We start from the raw sequence: 15,597 nt of genomic DNA on the forward strand, positions 1-15,597 counted from the left end.
TTAAATAAATAAGTCATGGGGATGTAATGTACAGCACAATGACTACAGTTAATAATACTGTGCTGCATATTTGAAAGTTGCTAACAGAATAATTCTTAAAAGTCCTCATCACAAGAAAGAAATATTTTTGGTAACTATGTAGAGTGACAGATGGTAACTAGACTTATTGAGGTGATCATTTTGCAATGTATACAAATATTGAATCATTTTGTTGTACACTTGCAACTAACAATGTTATATGTCAATTATAGCTCAATTTAAAAAAAAACAAAAAGCCTAAAGGACATTTAATCATATGTAGACATATTAAATCAATACGCCATTCAATGTTGAGCTTTTGGATCCTCTTGATATACGTTCCTGCGAAGTACCACTGAGTCTCTTACCAGTTTTCCTTTGAGCTGCTCTGGTTCTGGTCACCCTGAGATTGCTGTTTCTGGCCAGCCCACTACGTAAAGAGGGTTCACGAGCTCTTAAACTCTCTTTGCTTTCCTCTGAACTATGTGAAGCTGAAGATGATGAAGAGGTACCTAACGAATCTTCCATTTCGCTTTCTAAGAAAAATAAAGCATCAACAGTTCATTAAATATTCTCCTATGTTTACTACACACACAACAGATATTTCATAACAGACTAAAAAGGAGATTCTTAAAATACTTAGAAGAGAATATGTTTTTAAAAATTGTTTCAAAGAACACCTGATAAAATTTTGGTAATAAAAGGTACATAATCAGCATTCCAAATCAAGAGTCTCCTCTTATTTCTGAAAGGAACATATTAATCCTGGTTTGCATTCAGAAAATACAGTTTATATACTTTATAAATAAAACCTTCCATTTAAAAATTTCATTAGCCCCACTATCCACTTCCTTCTGTTATATGAGACAGTCATTTCAAGTCCAGCATATCAGTAGACATACTTAACAATTCTCCAGTAGCCCTTCCTAACAGCAGAGTTGTACCGTACATGCTTTCAGCTCAAGAAAGGTCATTTCTACATGTTCCACAAAAAAAAAAAGTATAAAAAGTGAGATAAATAATGTAAATAGTACAGGTCATTTTCCTTCACTATTCCACTTAACGAGTGTTTAGCCCAGTGTGAACACAAGACAGGAAACTCAGATTTCCTGTTCCTTCATCCAGATTCAGTTCTTAACATGTCTAGCACAGAATGAAAACTTCATCAAAATGAGGAGGAATGTATTGTTAAAAGACAAAATTTTGCTCCATAACCCCACTCAGCTCTATGTTAGAGAAGAAAGTGGCTGTGTTAGGAGAATATCATCAGTCACCAAATTGTGTTTCTTCCTTTGAAATTGCTCTGCTGTTTGGCTACTTTGACTGTTTTAACTTTATTCCACTCCCCAGCACTTGGACGCTGTTTCCTGACTCCTCCCCTTCCCTGCATTATTATTACCAAAATGATTAATCTTCCTGGAACAGAAATCATCCTTCGATTCCCTTACTCAATGAGGGACCCAATTAAGTAATCCAAACTCTTCTGTAAGGCGTGCCAGACCTCTAAAACATGACTGCATTCTACCTATTTGATGCTATTATTTTAAATTACAACAATAATTATACTATCATCATGAGTCACCAAAATCATACAGAAGCACAAACACACCAAAGCTTCATTCACACAATGCTAATAAAGGGATCAGTTATACCACCAAACAGCAATAACATAAACAGTTTAGAATTTACTAGGTCATTGGCTTTAAACTTAGAAGATTACCATGCCCTTTTTTAACTTAAAGAAATACAAAAATGTCAAATTTTACAATCTGGGATATTCATACTACATTATTTAAAATTTGGAAGATTTAAATTTGCATAAAACGTGGTTTCACCATTTGTAAAGAACAGTACTTGCTGAAACATATTCTAATTGTCCCTATTTGTTACTTTTGCCTCTTCCGTTGAATTGCAAATTCTGGGGTTTTTTTTTGAAGATCAGCACCTGACCTAACATCTGTTATCAATCTTTTTTTAAATTTTTCGCCTCCTCCTCCTTCTTCTCCTCCCCAAAGTCCCCCCGTACACAGCTGTATATTCTAGCTGCAGGTCCTTCTAGTTGTGCTTTGTGGTACACTGTCTCAGCATGGCCTGATAAGCGGTGCTAGGTCTGCCTCCAGGATCCAAACCCATGAAACCCTGGGCCAGCAAAGCAGAGCACAAACTTAACCACTCCGCCATGAGGCTGGCCCCAGAATTGTAAATTCTTGAATGCCAAGGCCGTGTCTTCTTTATTTGTTCTTTCGTCTAAACCCATAGTAACTAGCAGTGTTACCCACTTGAGTGCTCAACACTTGAAATGTCAACATAACATTCCACTTCTCACCAGATAATGTAGAGCCATTTGTTAGAGTGACAGGTCTATTTCTTCTCATTCTTTCTGATGATCCTGCTGAATCTGAAGAGTTACCAGATGTAACACCCGAAGAGAGACTAGCACTCATCTTGTGGCTTGCAGAATAAGCAGCCCTACTTGAGGTAGACTGGGTAGGAGAACCTATCAACTCAGGAATTACTTTCGTCTGAGATTTTGACCGCTTCTGCTTGATATTTCTGGTCAAAGATATAAACAAAAGAAACAATATTTAATACAACAGAGAATGTCTAAATAAAAGTGTATTATTACCTAATCTGAGAATAATTTATGATAAGGACATTAAAATATTCATTACTAACAATTTACTCTGGCATGGAAAATTCTCTCTTACTCTAAATTTGACATCGTTTTATTCCAAACTGGAGTAATGAACAAATGATCCAAGTAATAGAGTTACAGACAATCATGCTGAATACTTTAGGTTCTTTGGATTAAATGTAGAGGGGAACCAACATTTATGTAATACAGGCATTCATTCATATTACAAATTTGAGTCTTAATACGACATGACTTTGTCTCTCATCTCCTGTATCTTCCTAAAGACAGCAGAAAATTAACAGAAGGAATCAACAAAACCTAAACAGAAAACAGGCTAAAAAGAGATCAGAACAAGTTGTTTTTTCCTAAAACAAATCTGTTTACATCCAAGTACCAGTTCACCATGGCTGGCCCCTGAGCCATGGATTACAGGGAAAGGAATGGATGTTTACTGACAAGATAGTCTGTAGTTTTAAGTTACACATCTGGGTAACAGAAAGATGGAGATAATCCTATTTTTCTTTAAGACAAAAGGATAAAGGAGCTTTTCGACTATCTAAGGCATCTGAGCTTAAAGATAACCACAATTCTTAAAGAACTAATTGTTTATCATAAGAAAATTCAAGCTTGTTATGTCAAAATTGTAACTGCCATCATCTGGAGGGCAGACCCATAAAATACAAAAGAGAATAATTACATACTTATACTTATCATAAACTTGATTTTTAACAGTAGACAAGACAGTAATACCTCAAGAGTGAAAACTTTCCCTTTTTATCCTATGTCTTTCTGAATTGTTAGACTCTTCCCTAGTTCAAAGAAAAAGTAGTTTTTAAAAGTAAACAAAACAAGGGGCTGGCCCCGTGGCCGAGTGGTTAAGTTCGCGTGCTCCACTGCAGGCGGCCCAGTGTTTCGTTGGTTCGAATCCTGGGCGCGGACATGGCACTGCTCGTCAAACCACGCTGAGGCAGCGTCCCACATGCCACAACTAGAAGGACCCACAACGAAGAATGTACAACTATGTACCGGGGGGCTTTGGGGAGAAAAAGGAAAAAATACAATAAAAAAAATGGACTTGGAGGAGCTATGGAAAGACTTAAATATTCCTGTCAAAGACCTTGAATATAGAAGAGATCACAATTAAGTGCAGGAGTGGACTGCAGACTATGAGCTGTCTTGAATAAAAAAAAAATAAAAAAAAAATAAAAAAAAAAAGTAAACAAAACAAGTTAAAAATTTATACAGTAAGACAAACCCAAACTGAGGGTCATTTATAACATAAATGACCCATACCCTTCAGAAATGTCAATCAAGAAGACAAAGGTGAAAAATAAAATTCCAGATTAAAAGAGACTAAAGAGACAAAGCAACTAAACGCAATGCATGATCTTAATTGGATCTGGATTAGGGAAAAAAATTGTCCTAAGGACATTATTGGGTCAACTGTAGAAATACAAACAAGGTGTGACAGGAACCTTGTTCCTAGCAAATCCATACTAAGTATTTAGGGGTAAAGAAAGGAGCATGATGTCAGAAATATCCTTTTCAATGATTTAAAAGAAAAAGCTATTGATAAAGTAACAATAAAGCAAATGTGACATCATGTGAGCAACTGGTGAATCCAAGTAAAAAGTATGCAGCAGTCCTTTGAAATTACTCTTCAACTTTTCTAGAATTCTGAAATTATTTCAAAATGAAAAGTTTTAAAAAAGAGGTGGGGGAGGACTCACATAGTACATTGTAACGTATGTACTTGAATTACAGATCACAAAACAGTTGCACAGGAGTAAATCATTTACCTAATGAGTATGTTTATCTGTTTCAACAAGGCTCTGCTATTCTAATATAGAGGGCAGGAATGCCATGAGGACAACTTCAATAAATCCTCTCACCCAAAAAGCAAAAAAAAAGCTGGAAAATAATCCAAAACAACCATTTCAGAAGTCTAGAAAGTAATCAAAGGCATGTAACAAATTAAAAAGTGTTTATTCAAGATAAACTTCTGAAGCTAAGTAAAAACAGCGGAGCCTTTGGCATTTTTAACTTGAGGCTGCTCCCAGTCATACACACCTCCCAATTCTTGTGACACGAAAGCCTTGAAGACCAGAATTAGCAGGTGGAGGAAGCTGGCCTGATCTGGGAACTCCCCAGAAAAGCTGCATGCCCAAGAGCACTACAAACATTGCCAGCACTCCAGTAAGGCCAACAGCATGGCTGCCTAAGGCTGTCATACTGGTTAGAGTTAAGAGTTAAACCAGAAATTTAAAGGAGAGATCTAGGAAATGAGACACTCATAGGAGTCTTTGAAAAGCTCCAACATCTTCCTGGGAAAGTGGAAGATTCCACATAAATTCAAGAAAGACTGGAGAGAATCCAGTTATCTACTGACCGTTGGCTGACCTTGAGACTCTTTTTTTTTTTTTTTTTGAGGAAGATTAGCCCTGAGCTAACATCTGCTGCCAATCCTCCTCTTTTTGCTGAGGAAGACTGGCCCTGAGCTAACATCCATGCCCATCCTCCTCTACTTTATACGTGGGATGCCTACCACAGCACGGCTTGCCAAGTGGTGCCACATCTGCATCCAGGATCCATACCAGCAAACCCCGGGCCACCAAAGTGAAATATGCGCACTTAACCACTGTGCCACCAGGCTGGCCCGGGACCCAAATGTTGGACTCAAGACTTTTAAATCAATTATAAACATGTTTGAAGAACTAAATGAAATCATGTTTACAGAATTAAAGGAAATTATGACAAATAATATTGATAAAGAGGTAGAAATTATAAAAAATAACCAACTAAAATTTCTGCAGTTTAAAATACAGTAACTGAAATAAATATTCACAAAATGGGCCCAACAGCAGATCTGAGCTGGTACAAGAACCAGTGACCTTGAAAACTGTCAATACAGATTATCTAGTATGAAGAACAGAAAGAAAAACAAGTAAATGAAGAGAGCCTCAGAGAGCCCCAAAAAAAAGGCACAGGAAAAAAACCTCAAAGAAATAATGGCTGGAAATAACCCAAATTTGATGAAAAACTTTCCTCTACACATCCACAAAACTGGACAAATTCCAAGAAGGAAAAATCCACACCTGCACGGCTCACAATTAGTTGCAAGATAAAGACAAAGGGAAAATCTTGAAAGCAGCAAGAGAAAAACACTTTATGCAGTATGTACAAGGGAGGGAACCTCAATAAGATTAACAGCTGACTTCTCATCAGAAACAAGGGAGGGCAGTGGGATGAAATGCTCAAAATGTCAAATGAAAAACACCATCAAGTAAGAATTCTGTATCCAACACAACTAGTCTTAAAGAAAGAAAGTGGAATCAAGACATTCCCAGATAAACAAAGACTAACAGAATTTACTGCTAGCACATCTGCCTTACAAGAAGTACTAAAAGACTTCAGACTAAAAAGAAATGACAGCAGATGTTAACTGAAATCCACAAAAATAAAGACCACTGGGGAAAGGCAATTTACGCAGGAAAATATAAATAACAGTATAAATAATTTTTTATTCTTTATTAACTGATTTAAAAGACAACTGCATAAAACATAACAAAGCTGCAATCTGTTTGACAATAATAGCACAAATAATGGGGAAAAGGGAGCTAAACTAGAACAAAATTCTTATAACTATGGGAACTAAATAGTATTAATCTAAGTAGATTGTTCTGAATTGAGATGCACAATGTAATCCCCAGAACAACCATGAAGAAGCCCATCAAGGGCACAGTGCACAGTCAAACTGTACATGGAAACAAAGTGAACATTGAATGACTTCATTTTCGCATTTCCACACTTCAAAATACCTGTAAATTTGATGTTAACGTAAGCTACACAAAGAAGACAGAATATAAATATTAAATTACTGATGAACACACTAAACCTTGCATTTTATATTTCTTCTTTACAACTAATCCTCTTGTAAAAATAGGGTGCATTATATCTAATTGACATTTTCCCTTACATAATCAAATGTTCAATTGCCATACACAGTAATCATTGTACTCTCTGCATTAAAAAAAAAGTTTCTTATGAAAAAGGTAAATGACACTTTAAATAATTAAGATTTTAAAAACTGATGCTTTTCATCAAACTTACAAATTTATGTAATGGCAAATCAATGCAACAGCTCTACATACACAGAATGCTTTAAAGCCATAAAAAAAATGGCTAGTCTTTTCTGAATATGCTGTACACTAAAATCATTAACAATTTTTAGCATAATAAAACCAAAGAAATAGCACCTGAAATTTTAAAAATTGCACACAAAGCCTACAATAACCAATTCACCTGATACTTCTGTTAGCCTGACTGACACGATTACATTTTCGCCGTCTCTTGAACCTCTGGCTTCTTCGAAGTTTTTCATTGAATTTCTGACCAAGTTTAAAATCAGAGGAGATTTTCTTCATTTTTTCTTCAAATAAGGCTGACAATCTCAAAGTCATACTGTAAATCTGCAAGAATGTGAGAGCAAAACTAGAACTACAAAATATCTTAGAAAATATTTTTATAAAACAAATTGTATAATTACTGAAGCTACTTGCAATCTATTATATCACTGTTACAGATAATGGCTGTTACTTATTTTACCTATTTCCCACTCCTTCTCTTCAGTGATATCTGCAAGAAACAGGCAGTGTCAAACATATACCTCTCAGATGAAAAGAATGTAGTTTTAAATCAAGCAACTCTCTAGAATTGAGGGCTTATGTCTATGTCAGTGGTTCTCAATTGGCTTTTCCCTTTTTCACATGTACATATACAAACCCCCATCATCTCCCCTTCTCCTAAAGTTAAGGTGGGAAGTTGGCTGGTTTGAAGACTGCTATTTAGGCAGCAAAAGAACAGTGTCTCCTTGGGCAACAGAACAAAAGCACTTTTACACCAGTCTGTACTTGTAATTTGACTGCCTTTGGTGCTACTTAGATCTAAATATGAATTACAGACAAAAGGATACGTTGCATCCAGTAGAAGAAAAAAATATAACCTAGAACTTAAATATATGTCAAAAGTTGTGTTTTTAACAATTTTTATAATTAAATAACATCAAATCTTTAAAAGAACAGCAACGTGATCTTCAGTGCCACTAAAAATTACTTCTGGTCTGACTATGTATTTACTGGATGTACTCTTTACTCATCTACAATCATCCCTAAAAATAAGTGTAAAAGTATCAATATCAATAAAATAAAATATCAATCACTCTAATGCATGGCAGAGGAGGGTGGTGGAAACTATAACACTAGAGAACTTAAAAAAAAAAGTATGTGAGATACATGAATTTCCTATATAATTCATATATACACATACATATGTAAAGTGAATATAACTGAAATTTGTAAAACCAGGTACAATTTTTAAGTCATAAGAGAAATGCAAATCAAAACCACAATGATGTAATACTTCATACTCATTAGGATGGCTACAATTTAAAAAAAAAAAAAAAGAAGTTGGCAAGGATGTGAAGAAATTGGAATCCTCATATATTGCCAGTGGGAATGTAAAATGGAGCAGCCCTTATGGAATACAGTTCTGTAACATATTCCTGAAAACACTAAAAACAAAATTACCCTATGAAACAGCAATTCCACCCTTAGGTATATACCCAAGGAAACTGAGAGAAAGAACTCTTACAGACACCTTGTATTCCAACATTCATGGCAGAATTAATCACAATAGCTAAAAAGTAGGAATAACTCAAGTGGCAATCAAGGGATGAATGGATAAAACAAAATGTCACATCTACACAATGCAATATGATTCAACGATAAAAATGAATAATGTAGACAGATGCTACAACATGGATGAACCTTTAAGACATTTTGCTGAGTAAAATAAGCCAGACACAAAAGGACCAACATTGTATGATTCAACTTATATTACATATCTAGAAAAGGCAAATTCATTGAGATACAAAGTAGATTAGAGCTTACCAAGGGCTGAGGGAAGGGCAGAATATAGTTATTGCTTTATGGTTACAAAGTTTCTGTTTGGAGTGATGAAACAGCTTTGGAAATAGATAGCAGTGATAGCTGAATAACTTTGTGAATATAAGTAATGCCACTAAATTGTACACTTAAAAACTGCTAACATGATAAATTTTATGTTATATATATTTAACCACAATTTTGAAAATTTGAATAATATACCAAAAACCATTAAACTGTACACTTTAAACGGGTGAGTTGTACAATGTATCCTCAAACATGTATTTTAAACAAAAGGGGGGAAAAACTTTTAATTATTCTCTCTAGAAATAAACAGTCTCATAAATGGTGAATATTGACAATAACAGAAGCTTGGAAAAAATGTTAGATTTTAATGTTAAACTGATCCAAAAAGCAATTCAAATATTGAGTGCAACGAAAGAGTTCCCAAATTGAGACAAGAATTAATAAAGCAGGAGGTGGGGTAATAAGTAATGAGGGGAAAGTGAAATTAAGGCAAAATGGTTAATTAGCAGCAATAATTCACTGATGATAGAGAAAGTGCTATAATATCAAGCAAGTGCTTTACTTTTAAAATCTTACTTCTCATTACTCTTGTTTATTTTTAATTACCCAGCACACTGGCTATAATGGGTGCGTTTTTGAAAATTCACCGAGAGTACATGAGCACTTTTGTATATTTATTATACTTCAACAAGTTTTGAAAAGTTATCCAATATATAACATTTTCACAAAAATTGAGGAGTGTATTCACTACTTGTGTTCCTAAATAATCAAATAGCTCATGCACTTCTCCTTCAGATCCAAAATATGAGTATGTTGTCAGAAGTCAAACCCTCACTTCAGATTTCCCTTTTCTTACTTTTAATATTGTTCTAGACTTTATCAGTAAGTTTCCCACCACTTTTCAAAATTCCCATATATATGAAAACATAGATTTTTCTCATCCTATATAACAAATCCAAATTTGTTCATTACACTGGTGCCCTCACGCCCATCAACCCTCATTTATTCATAAAACTTTAGGAAAGATAAACATTACTAGTTGTAAGGTAACAACAGCACATATCTGAGCAGTGGCAAAAGCTCTATTCTCAACAGCAAACTTGCTCTACTCACTTATCTTTAGTATTCCAACCTTTACAAGGAAGTAGAAAATTAGCATCTACACAGATCATGTATACTTTGTTATTTATACACCACTTTAAAAATTACCTTTGATCTTTTGTTCGGTGTATATGCTTTTGCATTGCTAAATATCAACCGGATGTCTTTGCAGAATTCCAAAGGGCTGTCATAATTTCCCGCTTCTAAAGTTTCCCTTACTGTTCCAAAATCCATTGGAGTATCTATAATATCTCGGTAGTCCTAGGTTTTAAAAATAATAATTAGTTCTAAGATTTGATTCCTACTTTTAGAAATATAAATGCATCAGATCTCTAAAATATTCAAAATGACAGAAGAGAAAAAGGTTAGAAGGATATTAAGAATCAGTAATTTTTAAAAAGAGGTCCAGACATACAGACAAGAAATGTACCAAAATGTTATACTTGGTAGCAAGATATGGAATGGTTTTTATTTCCTTCTTACACTCTTCTGTAATTTCCAAGCTTCCTACAGTAAATTTGTGCTTTATAATCTGACTTTTGGTTTTTACAATCATTTTCCATTCCACTACTGGAGGACCGAAGATAAACACTTCTAATCAACTTACAGTTTTACCGGGGCTGGGCCTACTTAGATAATAAATAACCACGTAGAATGCTCTCATTATTATGTAACACTGGTTAACTAAGTCTTTTTTTTTTTGGCAGGGAAGGAGTCGCCCTGAGTTAACATCTGTTGCCAATTTTCCTTTTGTCCCCCTCCCCAAAGCCCCAGCACATGGTTGTATATCCTAGTTGTGAGTACTTGTAGTTCATCTATGTGAGCTGCCACCACAGCATGGCAACTGACAGACAGGAAGTGTGGTTCCAGGACCAGAAAATGAACCCAGGCCGCCAAAGCAGTGAGAGCCAAACTTTAACCACCAGGCCATCAGGGCTGGCTCTGGTTAACTAAGTCTTAACGTGAGTCACAGAGGTGTCCACAAATTCAAGAAAATTGCGTATAAAACTCTTCTACAGCTGACTTAGTGGTAAAAGAAGTTAACATAAAGCATAGACATCTTATTCTTTAAAATTTAATTCAAATACCTCTACCCCACTCTCCACTATACAAAACAAGAAAAGCCCCAAACATTCAAATAATGGTAACTTACTGGATATTCAACCAAATCAACAGGTTGTCTAAAAGGTTCAGAATCTTCACACTGAAAAATTAAGTTCACTAATTCCTTACACTGTTTCTTCCAGTTGCTTTCAACATAGTTGACTGCTTTGATACTCCTTTTTTTCCAATCATGGACCTAAAAATATATTCACAACATTAAAACATTTTTCAGTCTTGTAAAATCACACTCTGGTATGGTACAGTATGGTGGTAAAAACGCATCTGAGCTGTTGTCTTCCATATTATGCTATAAGAATGTGGCTACTTTGATCTTCCATGCACTTAGAAAAAATCCACTTTTTTGTAAAAAATCAACAACGTCACATCTGTTACTCTAAAAATATTTTTCATTCCAGCAGTTATCTCCCAAATTTAGAAAACATTTTCACAGAATGTGAAGTATCACACTGGATAATGTGGTAGGGAGAATAATGGCCCCCAAAGATGTCTACATCCTAATCTCAAGAACCTGTGAATATGTCACTTTACGTGGCAAAACGGACTATGGAGATGTGACTAAAGGTACAATCTTGAGATAAGGAGACGGTCCTGGATTATCAGGGCCTGCCTAATGTCATCACAAGGGTCCTTATAAGAGGGAGGAAGAGGGTTAGTCAGAGACTGGAAGATGATACACTGCTGACTTGACGATGGAAGAAGGGTACCATGAGCTTCCAGAAGCTGGAAAATGCAAAGAAACAGAACCAACCCTAAAATTTCCAGAAAGGAACAGAGCCATGCCAACACTCTGATTTTAGCACAGTGAGACCCATATCAAACTTCTAATCCACAGAACTGTAAAATAATACTTTTATTGTTTAAACCACTAGATTTGTAATTTGCTACAGCAGCCATGGCAAACAAATATTAAACAGATACTAAACATCTGAGAATCTGTTTAGAAATGAAATTATAAGAAAATGACAATCAGATGCTAATAATTTAAATCTAACTTTTCAATGTTATTTGGGGCAAGCACATTATGAAAATTAACATGATAAAAAGCTTAAATTTAAGCAGCATTTGGATAAAACATAAAACGTTAACATTTTTAAGCATTGTCAGATTAATAACCTTTACTTTTAATTAAGCGACTACATTAGAACTTCAAGAGCTGCTGGTGACACCACAATTCTAACTATCCATATGAAAAACTTATTTCCATACAACCTTCTGCTTAAACTCTTCTAACAAATCCTCATTATGGAAAAAGGTTGCTACCAAATGCTAGTTAATTTTCCCCTTAAAAGGTCTCATCTTCTTCCCTTCCTCTCCATTCCAAGCAAACACTATCATTGACTAGGTGCTCATCCTTTACTCCTAGATTCTTCCAATGAACTCCTAACTAACTTCCTTTAATGCCTCTCCTCTTATCCCTCAAAATCTATTTATCTTTTGGCTGTGCAATTGATTCTCTACTTTAAGTTTAAAAGAAATCCTTGGTTATCAGTATCACCATAATCTGCTCCCAACATAACAGCCAAACACAGCCACTTTGGTCACTAGTTCTAAGACTCAACCTCTACCCTAGTCAGGCCAGTGCCCTCACCAGTCCAGCGACATGCCACACATTCCTACTTTTTTGGCTTGGATCATAATATCCCCAGCTTTTTGAATGTCCTCTTCTTACTCCATCTCATTCAGAGAACACAGTTCAAATCAAAACTCTTTACGAAACCTTACCTAACTATCCACCTTTCAGTGGTTTCTCCCCTTTCTCTTATATAGTATTCAATATCTGTATCAACATAACTTTCCAAAGACAACATCTAAAATCTTACGTTGATTTTAAAACAAAGAGTAAGTAAACAAGAAAGGTCAATCAGGCAGATTAACTTACTCTCCTTCTTCTAGAAGATGTTTTAGGAAGATCACTATCATCCTAGGAATAAAATCAGAGCACATTACCTGTTAAAATTCTCATTAGAAATGTAATAATCTTAATAGGTCTCAGGAGGTTATAACTTAGCAAAATCTCAAAAGACAGACTCTATCACAGGATCTTTGTGGCACACAGACTCCAACAAACCAATCATTCTTAATAACCCTTTACATTCCCTAAGAACATGTAGTAATTCCTAAACGTAGCTATAAAAAGTTGCTTCGTGCATGTCTTAAATAGTACATTTAAAGCAGCTTTAAATTTGTATTTTATGTCTATCCAGAAAACCCTAGAAAGAGTCTCCTACAGTTCCTGGATTTCATACTTTATATATTTTCTTATTCTCTAAATCACTTACTAGTATATCCATTTTTATTCCAATATAAATTAGCATGAAAATCAGTGAACTACATAAGAGTTTGTGTAGAAAGTGACACTGTTTTTAAGAATATCCTTCCTACAAAGCTTGACTCCATATGAAGTGAAATTACACATCACTGATCATCTGCCTTACTTACACTTCAATACCATCTTGAGTGAAGGACTTTAGGGGACTGTGAGTAAAGTTCATTAATTGTTAATTACAATTAAATTCAACTTCCAGATACTGGTTTTACCAAAACTATTTCAGAAGTACCTTATAATACACCTTTCTCTAGCTAAAATTTGGAAAGAGAACGTATTCTGCACGTGTTATTCACTTAGATATATTTTGTTTATTTGATATCAATTACTGGCTAACACAAATTACCTCATTGACCAGCTAGATAAAAAATACTACCTTTATCAGGAGCCCTATTTTCATAATTTATTGGCATATAGCAAGAATTGACATAGATAACCAGCATTTTCTACTTCACTCATTATTTTTAAGTTACCATTTAAAATTTACAAAAATGATTATAAAATTGACAAACTTCATACCAAATCCTCGGCATTTTGTTCATCATTTTCAGAAGTGTTAGAAAGTTCAGAGATATTTGTACAGTCTTGATTCCTAAAAAACAATTTTTCACTTTTTTAACAGCATGCAGACTTAGTTACTGTTGCTAAAGATTCAAACTACAGGTTAAGATAAAATAGTCCCCAACTACGCATGCCCAATCTCAAGCAGAGGACTACCAGGTTTTCACTCTACCCTCTCTGGAAAGAACTAACCCCCTTACAGTATTGAAACTAAATTTGGGGTTTTTTTTCCAGTTAAGTATGTATGGAAATTAAGCTGGTAATCCACAAATAACATATGTATGGCCTCAACTGGATGAATACAACAATGATTTTTTTCTAAGTATCTCACGAGTAATATTTATGCAGTGAGCCAAGAAAATGGTTGATTTGAGAAAAAGGGGAATAGAAAGAAAGAGGAAGTAGAAATTAAAGCATATTATATCTTAAGCTCACTATACATACAGAAGAAGAAAGTATGCTAAAGTATGGATATATCTAGGCATGAAAGAGATGAGAATGCGTATGTGATCTTCCTGAAAGAGAACAGAAGAGAGTTCTGGGCAAAAGGTAGTAAGTCCTCCAGACATGGGACAGATTCAACCCAGGAAAGTGAGACAGACTGGAGTTAGTAATTTCATAGTTTGTAGCTGGATAGTGAAAATCATGGCACAGCTTATAAATTATCCTCTCTGACATATGATTCTTTCAAAGAATTTTTATAGCTATGGGAAAATGCATATAAATCATACAGCAAAACTCATTAATTTTAAAGGAAACAGGCAGAGTAATCTGTCCAAAGTCACCCAGAATGTTCACTAGAAGAGACTACGTTATAACTTGGGTCTCAATTTCCAGGTCAGTTTTCACCCCACTAATTAGTTCCCAATGCAAGAAAATACGTGGAATATGCACTCTCACAGGATATAATCCAAAACAGATTAAACTGTCATTCATTTACTGAAATCATAATCACAGTAAGGAGTAAAATGTCATTCAAAGTAACACATTAAAAGGGTATAATTCAGACCAAAAAAATTAAGAAAGGATGGCTACAAGAGCATAATATGCAAATACACTTTTTCATAAGAACTATATGAGGTCACTTACTTGATAAATTTTAAAAGTTGGTCAGTTATCTTCTTAGCTGATCTTGCAATTACACTCTCAGGTTCATTAAATGTTCTGGCATTATGTTCTATATATCTCACTTCCCAAATTAATGCAGATAGCCTCCTTCAAAACAAAAAGTAGGCAATTTAGGGCTTAGAAAATGAAAAGACAGAAAAGAAACCACATTTAAAAATCCAACATATTTAGCCAGCATGACATATTAATTAAACCATAAATGCAAAGTTACAACTAATAACCTTGCACTGCTCTCATCTTGATCATGGTCATAAGCAATTATACTGGATGCTGAACTGCAGAGAACAAATTTAAGGACCAAAAATCTTAACAGATGACATCATCACATCCAGAAAACCAAAAGAGTAACATTTCATTTTCACAATGCCTATAGATACATTTGAAGCTGTTGAGACTTAATGAAGAAAATGTGTTAAATACCATCCTAAGAGAGTCAATGTCACCGTAAACTGGCAAAGTGGTTTTTGATCAAATGCACAAGCCAATGTCCAACTACATATAAAATTATACCAACAAGGCGGACTCAAGAAAAAGGTTTTAGTAATGGTAATTTCTTGAAGTAGTTAAATTACAAAAAATAAAATACCATCAATTGAAAAAAAAAAAAAAAACCATTTGGAATAGGAAATTTTACAGTTAGCAGTGCTCTAGAAGCCAAAGGTAAAAAGTTCATAATGCTGTAGAATTAATCTTTCAAAGGCCAAAGTTCAATTAACTAAATTTCATTCTTAAAT

At 34.7% G+C, this 15,597-nt stretch overlaps 1 protein-coding gene across 1 annotated transcript in view; it reads right to left on the reverse strand.

Annotated features, from left to right (window-relative positions):
- Positions 1–15,597, reverse strand: part of BRWD1 (bromodomain and WD repeat domain containing 1) — a 129,143-nt gene that overhangs the window by 17,497 nt on the left and 96,049 nt on the right. Inside the window, exons 32-39 of the mRNA XM_044751005.2 lie at positions 14,825–14,950; positions 13,694–13,766; positions 12,728–12,769; positions 10,877–11,023; positions 9,832–9,984; positions 6,956–7,122; positions 2,345–2,571; positions 387–554 (exon numbers count right to left, since the gene is read on the reverse strand). Of these exons, the coding sequence (XP_044606940.2) occupies positions 387–554; positions 2,345–2,571; positions 6,956–7,122; positions 9,832–9,984; positions 10,877–11,023; positions 12,728–12,769; positions 13,694–13,766; positions 14,825–14,950 (1,103 nt within the window). The remainder of the gene's footprint in view (positions 1–386; positions 555–2,344; positions 2,572–6,955; positions 7,123–9,831; positions 9,985–10,876; positions 11,024–12,727; positions 12,770–13,693; positions 13,767–14,824; positions 14,951–15,597) is intronic.

The sequence above is a fragment of the Equus asinus genome, chromosome 18 (genome assembly GCF_041296235.1).
Source record: "Equus asinus isolate D_3611 breed Donkey chromosome 18, EquAss-T2T_v2, whole genome shotgun sequence".
NCBI classification, from domain to species: Eukaryota; Metazoa; Chordata; class Mammalia; order Perissodactyla; family Equidae; genus Equus; species Equus asinus.